Raw genomic sequence first — 15643 nt, 5'->3', positions numbered from 1 at the left:
TGGAGGAAATTGGAACTAAATGCCATTCTAAGAACATTATTGACTATCATATGAAGGAAATTGGAACTAAATGCCATTCTAAGGACATTATTGACTGTATCACATGAAGGAAATTGAAACTAAATGCCATTCTAAGGACATTACTGACTGTATCACATGAAGAAATTGGAACTAAATGCCATTCTAAGGACATTATTGACTGTATCACATGAAGGAAATTGGAACTAAATACCATTCTAAGGACATTATTGACTATCATATGAAGGAAATTGGAACTATGTGCCATTCTAAGGACATTATTGACTGTATCATAGGGAGGAAATGGGAACTAAGTGCCATTCTAAGGGCACACCAGCAGTCAATTCAACCTAGGCTTGCCTAGCTGGTATCTAACCCATAAACCCTGGATAACAAGTTTGACATTCTGCCAGTAACTGTGGACATATAATACAATATGCCACTCACCATAAGCAACTTCAGACAGATACACTTAATAATATTCACCCCACTTAATAAAATTCCTATCCTATTAACACATTTAAAATTTTGTTTGTATTTAAATATAGTCAAAAACAGATGTCCACAAAACCAAAGCCATTTTTTTATAAATCTGAAAGCCAGCAATTTTCATCAGTTTATATAGTACTAAATTTTCACAATTTATGGTTAGGTCACCAAAGGTTCATAAATCAAACCATCAAAATAAAGTACCTTTATGAAGAAAACTTACGGTTACATGGATTTGAAGTATCAGAGTTCTGGTCATCTATTCCAATATATCCTGAAAAGCCACGCCCTTTAACACCTTCAATGATGATCTGGAAATATTTATAGAACATCAGTCAGTAACTAGTGCCATTTTACTCCACTGCCACCTAGTTATCCACCCAAAATACCAATGTCTCTTGCAGCTTATTAACCGACACGTCCTAAATTTCACATTCCATAATGCGCCTCATAAGGCATAACAGCCAGGCACATTATGTACCAAACTGTGGTATTATGAGAATAGCATTATAAATTGAACTGCACTATAGTGACAACCACATAATCAACAAATGAATAGAAGGAATGATCACATTTTGGGATATAATGTCTAAAAAAGGAATCAGAAGATATAATACTAAGCTTCATGTTATTTTGATCTATGATACCACACATTTGACAAACCGATTCAAATACAATGGTTTAATATTGGTCAATATGGTCCATAGCAGTAAAATGTTATATTTGGAATCGTGTTATAATAATGTGCATAGTACCATGTTATATTTGGAATTGTGTTATAATAATGTGCATAGTACCATGTTATATTTGGAATTGTGTTATAACAATGTGCATAGTACCATGTTATATTTGGAATTGTGTTATAACAATGTGCATAGTACCATGTTATATTTGGAATTGTGTTATAACAATGTGCATAATAATGAGAGCTTTAATGAAATGCTGCACAGGAAAACAGTGCTATCATGTAACTCCAATGGGGTTACGAATTAGTTAACGTGGATCAACACTGTCAGCAGTCATGAATCAGCTAACATGGAACAACTCTGGTCCAAATTTATATGAAAACTAAGTTTATGTAACAACTTAAACATCACTTACCTCTCAAACTAATTAAGAAAATATTGTAAAAAATTTCAGTTTCAGCTACTTTGCTCATATGGAATATTCTTTGGGGATAAAAGCTTTTGTTGCAGGGAGCAAATGTTTGGTTAAAACTGATTACAAATTTAAATCTTTTTCTTTAAAAAATGTCAGATGGTGGGGACTGTTCAATTAGGCCTTTAAGATTAACAAATTTTGCATGAAAAAATGGAGGACTGATCAAAACAAAATCTGAGAGGTCCAACAAACAAGATAAAATGTAGATTAATTAAAATTACATATGAAGGTATGCATATAGTACCTCAGCAGAAAAGTGGCAAACAAGTGCCAACAAAATGTAAAGTCTGAAAAATGTCAAAATGACTTGACAGAATTCCTTAAAACATGACTAAATTTTGAGCTACAGATGCATTCCCTTAAAGACTCCAAGATTTCCTCGGGTGGCATGTCCTCATAGTTTCTTCAAGCAGTTCACAATACCATATACACTTGCTTGTAAGTTAAGTCCAATTGCAAACTGCACAGACTCAGACCTGCTATCACATAATGTGTTTGCAGATCTGGGTCTGTGAAGTTGTCTGCAATGTAATCAGTAGAACAAACAATACAGACCCTGATCTGCAGGTGCTTCATGCAATGGCAGATCAGGATCTTTTTTGTTTACAGTCTGACTTGACTTATAAGCAAGTATATATGGTACATTTGTCTCGCAAGCTGAAAATCTAATTCAATAAGTAAACCCACCTCCCAAAATTTATACAATCTGTCAAAAGGAAAGAAATACAGATAAACAACATATACCTTGTAAGGGGATGTCTGATTTGGTATTTGGATAATTCCCTGTAACCATGTCTGTCCCTGGGATCCAGAGAGCTCCCAGATAGGGATTGGATTGACTCCTTGTGGCTGAACCCAAATCCTTAATGTCCCAACATTGTCACCATACATGTCATACCAGAACTTGAAGCAGTTTGGAGCAGATGGGGATAAACTCTCACTCACAAGCCAGGCTCGGTCCCCTGGTTTTCTCAAATCTGAAGCTCTGATAACTGCATAACGTCCTGAGAAGAAAAAATTATTTGCAGTGGCAGCATCTCAGTAGAATCACAGCAAAGCATTACAAAATACTGTAAAATCAGAGTTTTTCATGAAGGGTTTTGTTTCCTGTTTTTGTTAAAAGTAATAATTATCTATAAAATTCAATCCACCACAATTTTTTTAAAAATGGTATTAAGGTAAACAATTTTTTTGACCCCATGAAACTGATTTTCTCCAAAATCACAAGTTGTCTTCCAAACCATACAATTTTATCCACAAATATTTCTGATTTGACAGTACTTATTTTGCAAGGCTTGGGGAGGAAATAGAGAAAAATGCTTGAAGTTAAAGGTTTGCATTTGCAAGTGTCTCATTATCAGACAGTCATCAAGTCACTTCAATAGTTGACATATGTAACTGGCTACTGTATGGTTTTCACTAATTCCTGATTAAATGGTAAAAATATTTTGTGAGGGGCAAGCAAAGAATTAGATTAAACTGAAACAGAAAGCAACAAATCCCCTCTTCAGCCTTTGCCCAAATTCCTTTTAAATGAGATGAATTGTCAAATTTAAACCAGAAATGGAAATTCCTGTTTAGGGTTAACTTTACATGGCAGTTATTTTAGTGCCATTTTATTATCTTTCAATTGCATTTGAAAGAAAATGAAATTGCTTTGTTTTGAAACATACATTCATATTTCAAATACATTTGAACTTGAGCAGGAAAAAGGTGGTATATGCCACAAATTTTACATGGATCATGGTTTCATTTATATGCTATTAGCAAAGAAATTTACAATTATTTTGTAAATGATTCATTCTGATAAGAATATAGACAATACTAACAGTGAGAAAATCTTATAAATTTTATATCACAATGATTTAATAAATCTGCAGAAAGATAATGATGCTATCGTATTCTGATTTACATTGAAGACCAATCACAAATGACTGACCCTATGACAACTGTCGATTTACAGCACCTTATCTGTCATCCTCATGGACATGAATCAAGTAAATGGCAACCAAGCCAAAGTGAAAGTTATCAAACAGAGAAACTTTGACTAACTGATAGATTTTACTAAACATATAGGAATTAAAACTGGTATGACTCTACTATGTTTAGTCTGACTTCAGTTGTGTTTTCCATATATCCAAAAGTGTTAGTGAAGTACATGTTTAAATTCTGAAGAAGAAAAACTGAATTGTTGTAGAAGTTGATATTCTAATGAGTAAGACTATTAACAGGATAATGCGTGCATGATGCGTGAATAGATGAACAAACAAACAAATGAAAATGAGAATAAAAAACATAAGAAATATGACAGGTATAGTAAAACCTGTCATAAGAGAACACCCGTTCTGCCAACAAAAAATGGTCTCTCATAAAAGGTTTGTACGAAAAAGACCAGATTCCAAGGTCCAGTTTCAGAAAAATTTAAAGAAAAATAACTACAATCACTGAATACATATTCTATTCTTAATTAATAGTTCTTGCTAAAATATTGTATACATTCATCTGAAAACAAAATTATGTAGCAACAAAGATATACTCACATCTGAAGATCACATGTACATGTATTAGCATATTAAATCATTTCTGGTTGACTCCTTTTTTTTTACAATACCCTAAATTTGTTTTACCAATGTTTAAACCACTATTTTACAAGTGGTCTGCTCTTTTTCACTTCTTTCAGTTACAATAATTTTTTTCTCCAGCAACAAAATTTGTCTCTTTCAACTGGAGGTACTTCCATTGTTATTAAGGTACAAGGTGTTAACATTATAGGTGCTCAGTTATAATATCGACTGTAATGACGGTTTTGACTCGGATTGGGGAAATATGAAAAATATATGTACACTGCATATCTAACAATTAATGAAATAAAAAGAAACAGTTATCTCATCTAGAAACAGAATTATTTACTCAGAGACAAAAGTCATCGACTTAATTCAAAGAAGACATACAGGGATTAACTCCATAAACAAAGTGTGTAATCCAGTTGCACCAACTTGAATAGATGACAGCTTTGTGACTCGGATGTAATCACTATAACATCGGGGGAAAAAAAACAACAAACATCACAAGCCTTTTAACACTTTTAATCGAATCCCCCAAATGATTCTCACTTGCTGGTTTAATAGACAAAGACCTTTTTCACCCTCAGGCAGTACAGATTAACTCGAAAGAAAAAACAATATATGCAACCATGTCAAAACTACAATGGCAATTTGCAACATGTACATTAGCCTGGTTTACAGATTGTACCATCTCTCACTATATACAAACCAGTAGCCAGACTCCATTTTTTGTGGGGGGTTTTATGTTTGTTTTTTATCATAGCAATCTTTACTATTCAAGCAGACGTTGTTACAAATGATTACATAAAGATCAGTAATGTCTGTCTCTATTCTCGTGATAAGGTTGTTCATAGGAATACTGGGTCTTACTCATACATATGGGTGTTAGCAATGAGAGGCCAGGAACCAAGCTTAAGGTTGGAATAATCTACATGTACTTCAGTCTGGTTTACAATAGAAAATATAAACACCATAAGCATACCTAAAATAAGTACCCAGCCTATTTTTTTTGTGGTGGTGGGGAGGTTAGAACAGTGTAAGCGATAATTGTTACAGGGATTAAATAAAGGTCGGTGGACTTTATCCCCATTTTTGTGATGTGGTTGTTCATAGCAGTGGCAAAATTCATTTTTTGCCAAGACATCGTGGTCACTGGGCACATTCAGCAGGTGGTTGCTCATGACAGAGCATTTATATAATAAAATTGATCCGTGTATTATGATTATGGTTGGAAATGACACGTGGTCGCTCACAACAGGTTTGACTGTGCCAAGTGCAAAGCAGATATTTTACATGGTTTTAAAGTTCTGCCCTTGTTTCCCAAGAGTATCTTGGACAATTTGATAGTTGTTCTCCAGAAACAAAAGTATTGATGATAGATGAATGGACTGAGAGAAATGTGAACCAAAAATATACTGAAACTGAAGAGGCACATCTGAAGCATTAGCCACATTTACCAAGTTTTATAGGGATATGTGGAACATTTAAGAATTATGTTCTAGAAGGAAAAGTGTGAATAATGGATGGATGGACAGATGGACAGAAAAACTGGACAAAAGCAATATTGTGAATAGTTAAAGGCACATTTTTGGACCAGTAGTCCAATATGTGTACCAAGTTTCACCAGAAACAAGATGTTTACAGAGAGCAGGAAGAAAAACAGTGACAGCAATGGCTCTTACATATTGGAAGGGGGAATAATACTTATAATTATAATAATAATAATAATAATAATAATAAAATAATAACATTAACAACAACAATAAAAATAATAAAAGTCTTGAACAAAAGAGGTGCATATTTTATATGATAGCTGTAATGAACCATGACTGCATAACAAGGTTACACACAACAAGCCTGTGAAAATCCTGCAAATAACACTGGTTATCACCTTACCTTGAGCATTCTGCTTTGTATGGTCAGTGGAAGGTCCGACCTGCCAGGGTAATGTTGTTCCTAGTTGTATTACCCAATCAAACTGGTCATTCAGGTGGTCATTAGTCCAAGTGCAGAATGTGTTGTTTTCAAAATCACACTGCCCTGGAAAATAACATTCTTATACAAGTCTGAATTCTACTGTATAAACAAAAGAAACTGAATATTTTCCAAGGTTTGCAAAAGACTACACTTTTCTACAAGTACCACATCAGGAACTGCAGGATTTGTTCAATAAACACCATAATTGTGTGGTATTTGATATGTGTATCCCTTGGACACATGAAGGATGCAAATAAATTTTGTAATACTTAATTTGAAGAGACAGTATCATGATGCAAACATATGACTTGGTATTTGATTTGAAGGTACGTTTGGATGCCTCAGACACTAACAGGATACAAACAAACTGGTATTTGATTTGAAGGTACATTTGGATGCCTCAGACACTACCAGGATACAAACTGTTTAGTATTTGATTTAAAGTTAAATTTGGATGCCCCAGACACTACCAGGATACAAACTGCTTAGTATTTGATTTCAAGGTACATTTGGATGCCTCAGACACTACCAGGATACAAACTGTTTAGTATTTGATTTGAAGGTATGTTTGGATGCCTCAGACACTACCAGGATACAAACTGTTTAGTATCTGATTTGAAGGTATGTTTGGATGCCTCAGACACTACCAGGATACAAACTGTTTAGTATTTGATTTGAAGGTATGTTTGGATGCTCAGACACTACCTGGATACAAACAAACTGTTTGGTATTTGATTTGAAGATATGTTTGGATGCCTCAGACACTACCTGGATACAAACTGTTTAGTATTTGATTTGAAGGTACATTTGGATGCCTCAGACATAACTACAATCCAAACAAATGTTTCATATGATAATATTAGTGAAGTCATTACATTATAGAATGTTGGTTGTTTTAAATGATAATAAAATGAATAAAACCATGTGATAAAAACGTACTAAACAAAAATGAACATTTAATATGCTGTAGCAATCAGTTCTGTGATTATTGTCATGTGATACTTTTAAAAATATTTCAATCCTGTATTAACCTTAGAAACTACTCAGCTCCTTGTGTACAACTTAGATGTCAAGATCATTATTTGTAGGTATTGTAGTTTCCCATATTAATGTATTTCATAAAGTATGTATTGTGATTCAAAAAGAAATATATTGACACACAATGAAGAGTGAAATTTATAGGTTGGGTGAACACTGTTGTTGACAAAAACAAGACAGAAGCTTCAGGCATTTTAGGGTACCATGTTTAGACAGGCTGTAAGTTTACTAACGTTCCGGTTAAATGCAATCATTGTTGTAAAGGTTATATGACTTTCAAAGAATTTACACCTTGACTACATCTCCAACAATGCCATCACCATCTTGGAAATGATACCTATTTCTTGCCAATCACAGGCTGCATGCATAATTACCTTTAACTAGGCATGACCCAGCTGTGAGACTGTAATCGTCTATGGCAATATCCCCATGAATACCATTACCAATCACTCCCTCAAATGCAATTTGGTATGGATTGTTTGTGGCAGGTATGTTTACTGATGCAATGAACCATTGCTGGCCTTGGTTTCCTGAAAAATAAGGAAAAGATTTGTCTACACTTTGCATAAAATGAGCATCCTTTTATATAACTATCACAGTGCATATCCACAAATTTGAATTATCTAGCACATTTTAACATGCATATTGTGGGTTTTTTTCAACCAAATTCTGTTATACAGACTTTAAGCTGATGTATCACTTTTATTCTCTCCAATTCTTTGCACCATATCAAATTATACATTTATATAAAATTTTACTTATTAATATATGTACTTTAATAATGTTAAAATTATATATTATAAAATTATAAATTTTAAGCAGAACTTGAGAAAACAAATTTCCTTACAAACATGAAATGTATGTATCCAACATCAAAGCTTAGTTTCACAATTTTTAAGATAAAGCTGTTACAACAAGGATACAATATTCCTCACCATGTATACACATACTGGTGTTTCATGGCAGAAAAGACAAAAGCATGGAAGATACAGAAATAAATACATGACCCATGGACTCTTGCTCCTTTCTCTTAACATTCCCATCTCTTCTTCAACTTTTCTCAACACAGAAGTGCAGACACAATATAGTGTGAGATCAAGCCTATCCCAAAGTGCTTACACAATATAGTGTGAGATCAAGCCAATACCAAAGTGCTTACACAAATATATTGTGAGATCAAAACAGAAGTGCACAATCTAAAGCAACAACTATTATAATTCAAGTTACATCTCAGATTGGGGGTTAGATTCTAAAATAGTAGCATTCTCATTTTGCGCCACAGAAGTCTCAAGTACAATCCATGTTTCCAACACATCTAAAGGTTAATATCATATCTACTGTGAAAACTTTACGTGCATTAAAAAGTGCACCAATCTTTTGTGGTAAAAACTGGCATAAACTTATGTTCTTTAGCACATCTGTCTGTTGTCTTGTTGCCTCTCAATGCTGTGATTTAAATCAGTCTCAGAAATGGAACTTACACACGTCTGATTGGATGTGACCATGCTGGGAGAGAGAATGAACCTCCTAATTGGAGAGCTCACATTCCAAAGGGAGTTAACTGTCCTAGTATTCATAAATGGACATGGTTTATGACATCAGTGGTGTGTGCTTATCATGATGAGCGTTAACTTCATGAAATTTACCTAAATGATAATTTTATCATTTTACGGACACAGTGCCACAAAAAATAGCAGCTGCAGATCAAAGGTTAATGCAAGGGTGTCAAACAAACGGCCCACCAGACTCATTAGTCTGGCCTACTGACCAAGTCTCTTGTTAGTGTCAGATTTGCATGATTATCATGATTCGTATGGCCCAGGTGAAGGACATTTATATCAAATCTGGCCTGTAATAGCAAATGAGTTTGACATGCCTGGGTTACTGGTTCTATAAGCCTCTCCAGTTTCCTCCACATATGAGACCAAATCACAAAAGCATCTGAACCATTAATTAAGAACCAGTTGAATAACTTACCATATGCACTCACTTATAAGTCAAATCCAACTCCAAACTGCACAGATCCAGATCTGCTGACACATTATGTGACAGCACATCAGAACCTATGAAAGACAATACACTTTGCTATATGTGACCTACCTGTTCTGCTCCACACTGGTTGTCCAAGTATGCCTCTCTGAATTATGTAGACATTGAGGCTGCCAATATTTACACCATACATGTTGTACCAGAATTTGAGACAAGATGTCTGAGATGGGCCACTGTATATGGGACTAATCAGTCTTGCTTTTTGACCAGGTTGTTGTGGTAAAGATGCCTCAGTATACATATAGTGGCCTGGTTTAAATGAAAAAAATTACATACAATATAAAGAAAGTATATCTATCTAAGCTATCCTGCTGTTTTCTTTAAACCTGAAAAACATTTAAATTATTTGGAGGTAGCAGATGTAACATTGCATATCTACATAAAAGCAAATTTTTATAGTAAATTATGTTTCTCCAAGAATACTTGCCTGAGATAAGCCTGCTACCCTCAAATTCAGCCCAGCTAAGATAGCAAAATTCATCTTTTTTGTCTTAAAAATTAGACAAGGGGCAATAACTTTTGCAAATTACCTCCCCATGCCACCATTAGGTGTCACCAACTTATGGCTTAAGTTATACACTTTGAAAAACCCTGATGCCTCAAAAGATTATGGTTAGCTAATGAGGATTTCAGCTCATGAATTTATATCAATATCTTCAAGCCTCGTGCTAGATTGCAACATTTTTATCTGAGACACTACAGAATGTGTCGGCCTTCTTCAGTTTTTATATTAGGGTTTTACCTCCAGAGACAAAACCTGAATCTAGTTAGTCCAGTCCAAATGACCATTAGACCCAATTAAACCAACACAACCTCTGGATTCACCAGTGAATTTTGAAGACAAAAAAATACCTAACTGATACTAAATATAACATCAATGACATGGCTACTACATTTTTTTTATTGACTTTAAGGAATAAAGAAGTTAAATTTACAGCCTCAGTATTCTTGTCCAAAGTCAAAGATTAGTATTAAATGTGTCTGAATTAGTTTTGTACCAGCAAGATGAAAACGTCTCTGGTGATTAAGCATCTGAGAAGAAAGCATTTAAATTGCCCTGATCACAGATCTTGCTAAACAGACGATCTGAAATTTCTTTACTTTTTGAATATTGCAGATGAAGGTGGCAGGATGAATTCTCCTCCGAAGAATCTGAGTTTACTGATACCTTGATTTTAATGGCCTAACTGGCCATAGTGGGTAGAGGGCATGAAAAACCAACAAAACCTGATAAATTTCTTCCACCACACCTTTAAACATAAAAAATTGCTTTCCAATGTTGGATGTGAGTGCATTAAGACTTCAAGTTTATCCTCACACTCTGTGCAAATTATCCTCATCAACCTCTACTTCCATGTCCGGAGGCATGGATGAGGCATCACCATTGGACCTGAAGTTATCACAGTATAATGCCATGAACAACTGGAAAGATCTGTCCTACGGGTATGGACAGCTGTCTTGCTAGTTGAATGGTCAGTTTGGGTGGACAGTGTCCCAGTCAGCTCCAGTACCTGCCATGCAAAAGACATGGTAAAACATACCGATCTATCAGTAAGATCCCCTTATGTTTCCACATTCCAGTTCCATTGGCCAGAATGTAGGATTGTATACCTAACTGACTGATCTACAGTCACTGGGCAGTAGGTACGGTTGACAGGACATGCTGCTTGGCAGCCAAAATGGCATCAAACATCAATATCATATGACAGAATGGATCTTTAAGATCAACAAAAAACTCTATATACCAAGGCGTACAGGCCCAAAGGCCATGCTCCGACGTACAGGGGAACATACACACACTGGGCTACCTAAAAATGGCAGGACCCCCCCCCCACCAACTTAAAGTAAAAATTAACTATTGAGGTGTGAGATGGACATAATTGCAGAAATAGCCCCAAAACATAATTAGTGCATCAAAGCCTCCTGCATTATGCAACACATGTGTAGCTCTAACAATGGCAAAAAAGCAATGGAGGATGCTAAACTCCTTAGTTTACCTTTTGGTAGCAGCTGGTATCATGCAATTCATTTCCAGTGGATTGGGGGTTAGGCAGCAATGTCCCCTATGACAGTTGATTCCATCTAGGTTTGCATACTTAATATGGCTGATTGCTCATTGTTAGTTTTGACCCTTTTCTCGTTGTTAATGCTCTTCCGTAAGAAAGTTCACCAGGTGATGATCCTGTTACCATGGTACACAGATACTGCATGTTTCAGATGATGCAAGTATCACGTGTGACCTCATTAACTTTTGCATTTGGTACATTTTGTTGCTATTGTTTAAATGAATTGACAAGAACAAAGATGAGGAATAAACAAAAATGAAAACTAAAAAATCAATGAATAATAGGATATTACCTTGAGCAGTACCCAGCGTGTGGTCAGTTGTTGGGCCTGTAAGGGTAGTGGAAGTACCACCGCTATCTCGTCGCCAGTCAAAATTGTCTGTTCTGTCCTGTGAGAATCCACAAATGGACAAGGATTCAAAGTCACAGCTCGTGACAACTGTAGAAGCATTTGAAGGGCCACCTGCAAAATAAAACAACAAATAATAATTTTGGAAATACAGTTCATGTTTAATCATCCATCTGTAACAGGTTTTTACACACCTGGCTATGTGACATATAAGACATTTTATAAAGTAGATATTAGTCTTTGGAAACAATATAACAGGTCAAGCAATCATAATATTGGTTACACTATTAACTTTACAAGGAATATCTGAATTCATGCCACTTGTCACAACCAATAGCCTAATACAGAATACAGCAAAACCTTTCAATAAAAACACTACAGGTCCTCAAAATAGTATCATATGTGGACAGATGTCTTAGAAATTGTACAAGCATATGGAGTAAATATATACTGTATAGCTGGAAATTTTAGGAGTAGAGAAAGTTTTGTGATTTAGCAGACTTTGAGTGGAATCACATAATAAATTCCATCTAAATTTACCACCTTAAATTGTATAACACATATGGATCTACAATATCTCAAACATAACAAGCTAATTAAATTCTTTATAACAAAATCACCAAATTTTAGAAGAAATATCCACTCAGAACAAAAATAAGTCAGGAATTCGTTGTTGTTCATTAGAATATTGTTGATTAGAAATTAACACAACATATATCAATGTATATGTGTGGAGAGAGAGAGAGTGATCAAAGATCTTCAAAACATTTTCAGTCATTGACTTTAATCTGATTTTCAAAACAATGTCATTTATTTTAATCTGTACCTGTGCAGGGTCCATCTGCTATGCTGACATCATCAATGGCAATATCTCCCTGGTAACCAGTGCCTCTCACCCCCTCAAAGACAACCTAAAACATTTTGTAGCAATTGAATATAAAAAAATGTATCATTTTTAGAGGCTAATAAAGTTGTACAAAAAATGTTTGTATGCTTAAAATTATTGCTCTTAATGCAACAAACTAGAAATGTTCTGTCAGACAAATTAGATCAGTTTAGAATGACTTTCAACATGGGTTCTGTGAAACACTACATCATGCATACAAGCTATGTTCTGTTGGACACTAACCCGACTGCAAACTGTTCTATGGGACACTATGTCTTACATACAAACTATGTCCTTTTGGACACTAACCAGGTTGCAAACTGTTCTATGGAACACTATATCTTGCATACAAAATATGTCCTGTTGGTCACTGACCTTGTTGCAAACTGTTTTATGGGACACTATGTCTTGCATACAGACTACGTCCTGTTGGACACTGACTAGATTGCAAACTGTTCAATGGGACACTATGTCTTGCTACAAACTATGTCCTCTTGGACACTGACTAGACTGCAAACTGTTCTATGGGACACTGACATGCATACAAAATATGTCATACTGGACACTGACTAGACTGTACACTGTTCTATGGGACACTATGTCTTGCATCCAACTATATTTTATGAGAAACAGTCTTTCTGCCTGTACACCATGTCTTGTGAGATATTATGTCTCACCAGCAAACCATGTTCTGTGGAACTCCATATCTCAAATGCAAATGATATTCTGTGACATGTCTTACCTGTAACTATTTTACAATGCATCATACTGTGTCTGACTTACAAAAGTTTTGACACAATTCTTTAATATGAAAAGTGAATGATGAAGCGACTATTGCCTTCACAGATGTGAAAGAGATATCTATGTTTTGCTTTATGTTTGTTTTATGCAAAATAAACTGATGTATGATAAAAGAAATGAGAATGTGTTTTCCTTAATGATGTCCAATTTTTCTCAATGACCTTGAGGCATAATAGTCTTGAAATAAATTTACTGTGCAGCTATTTCGACAGTCTGATTGGTACCATATTTATTTACAATCGACTAATTATCATATGAAGTTGTATTTTTAGTAAAAGCCAGATGTCACCACAGCCATTAAGTCAGATGAAGAAGTCATTAGAGTTTGGAGATGGTCACTATAGTAGTTATATTGGATGTCCAAGGGACAACATTTTCATTTAGAACCAACTAAACATCATAAGAAATCTTTTACTGAATAACCCAACTTGATATGACCATTTGTTCTAGAGGAATAGTGATTTTCCACCATGGAGACCATATTAGATGTCTAAGAGGTACCAATATCATTTAGGATCAACTAGATATTACAAGTAGTCTCTTAGTTCAAAATGGTGATATGAATATCCATTCAGAAAGTTTAGTGACAAGATCTTCAAGCTGACCACTGGAGTCCACATTTCATGTCCATATTTGATGTTAGACCAGCATAATTTTCAGTTAAGATAAAAAAAACATCACAAGAAGTCTTCTAGTGAAAATCCCTTAACACTGTTACTGTCAATTCTGGACAAGTAGAAATAATAATATTCTTAAGATGGCCTTTGTAATGCCAATATTGGATGTCCGAGGGTCATGATTTTCATTTAGGACCATTAAGACTTTGGGATGAATGTGTGTGTAAAAGTTAATTACAGTCCTTCCAGTAGTTTAAGGGAAGTACCAATAACAAACTTGTGCCAATGAACACATGAAAGATGAACAGATGGCTGGATGACAGGCAACTGCATAGCTTTTCTCTTCTGAGAATAGTAGGGCTAAAAATCTTTAGCATAATAACATTAAACTTTTGAAAAAGATATTGTGCCAACAACACCACTGCCAAATGTAATACTTTTGTTCTCCTGTGTGCTAAACAGGGAACACATTTATAAATGAATTCACTGAACATGGATAGTCCACCACAACACCTTACATAACCAAAATGCAAAACCTAACCAAGGTGTGAATGACACTGACGTATGGATGGACAAAGGTAACACTAAATGTTCCACCACTGTCGTGGTGGAGCATAACAATCTTCATGATTCTCAATAAACTTACATTGAAAACAGTGGGTGATGTGACTGTCAGCGTAGTTTGTCTCCAGGCATTCCCTTGGGTGCCTTGTTTACTCCAGAATGGGGTAGGGGGTAAGGCCAGACCTCTCTTTATGTAAACATTTAGCTTGTATATATTCAGGCCATACATGTGGTAGAAGAATGTCAGACATTTTTGTCCACCTGGTCCAGGCTGTACATCAGGACTGATGAGTCGTGCCTTGTCCCCAAATTGTCTTGGAGCAGATGTCTCAATGTACATGTAGTACCCACCTAAATTGAGGACAAAAGATGATGCGACATACATTTGTGCAGTCAAATAAAAACAGATCTCTCTAATCTCATAAATCTAGTGTATCCAACATCAAATACTGCTGTAGGAATCTTGTATCTTTAAAATTTAACAACATTACTTTGTTGCTAATTCAAAATTAAATATCATGCTAATGAAATTAAAACAACATTTGAGCAGTTAAACAATTGAAAAATTTCACTTATGATTCCATATATTTTGGGGTACTGGCTTGCATGAAGTGTTATAATGCAGGAGTACTGTATATGTAACATGTACTTCACAATAGGAGTCTCACTATAAGATGGAATACTCTAAGGACAGTGGTATTATGAGGGAGTACTGTGTTTGTATTATGTATGTCATTATAAGTCAGTCTCACTATAAGATGGTATACTCTATGGACTGTGTTATAAAGTGGGAGTCCTGTACATGTATCAAGTACTTCATTATAAGTCAGTCTCACTATAAGATGGAATACTCTAAGGACAGTGGTATTATGAGGGAGTACTGTGTTTGTGTCATGTATGTCATTATAAGTCAGTCTCACTATAAGATGGCATACTCTATGGACAACGTTATAATGACGGACACTGTTTATAGTCTGATGACAATCTAATGATGCACAGATGTATAAATTTACAACAAAACTTGAAAACATATATTCACCTACTGATGACAGGTGTTACTATTA

General features: G+C 35.0%; 1 protein-coding gene across 1 annotated transcript in view; it reads right to left on the bottom strand.

Moving 5' to 3' along the window:
* Positions 1 to 15643, bottom strand: part of LOC149785045 (MAM and LDL-receptor class A domain-containing protein 2-like) — a 349170-nt gene that overhangs the window by 276886 nt on the left and 56641 nt on the right. Inside the window, exons 22-29 of the mRNA XM_089931272.1 lie at positions 14662 to 14930; positions 12538 to 12622; positions 11655 to 11825; positions 9348 to 9545; positions 7622 to 7777; positions 6129 to 6272; positions 2413 to 2672; positions 731 to 818 (exon numbers count right to left, since the gene is read on the bottom strand). Of these exons, the coding sequence (XP_089787398.1) occupies positions 731 to 818; positions 2413 to 2672; positions 6129 to 6272; positions 7622 to 7777; positions 9348 to 9545; positions 11655 to 11825; positions 12538 to 12622; positions 14662 to 14930 (1371 nt within the window). The remainder of the gene's footprint in view (positions 1 to 730; positions 819 to 2412; positions 2673 to 6128; positions 6273 to 7621; positions 7778 to 9347; positions 9546 to 11654; positions 11826 to 12537; positions 12623 to 14661; positions 14931 to 15643) is intronic.

Source organism: Sinohyriopsis cumingii, chromosome 13 (assembly GCF_028554795.1).
Source record: "Sinohyriopsis cumingii isolate HCF-2022 chromosome 13, ASM2855479v2, whole genome shotgun sequence".
NCBI lineage: Eukaryota > Metazoa > Mollusca > Bivalvia > Unionida > Unionidae > Sinohyriopsis > Sinohyriopsis cumingii.
Note: the sequence above shows the minus strand (reverse complement) of the source record. Positions and strands in the feature narration are given on the sequence as shown.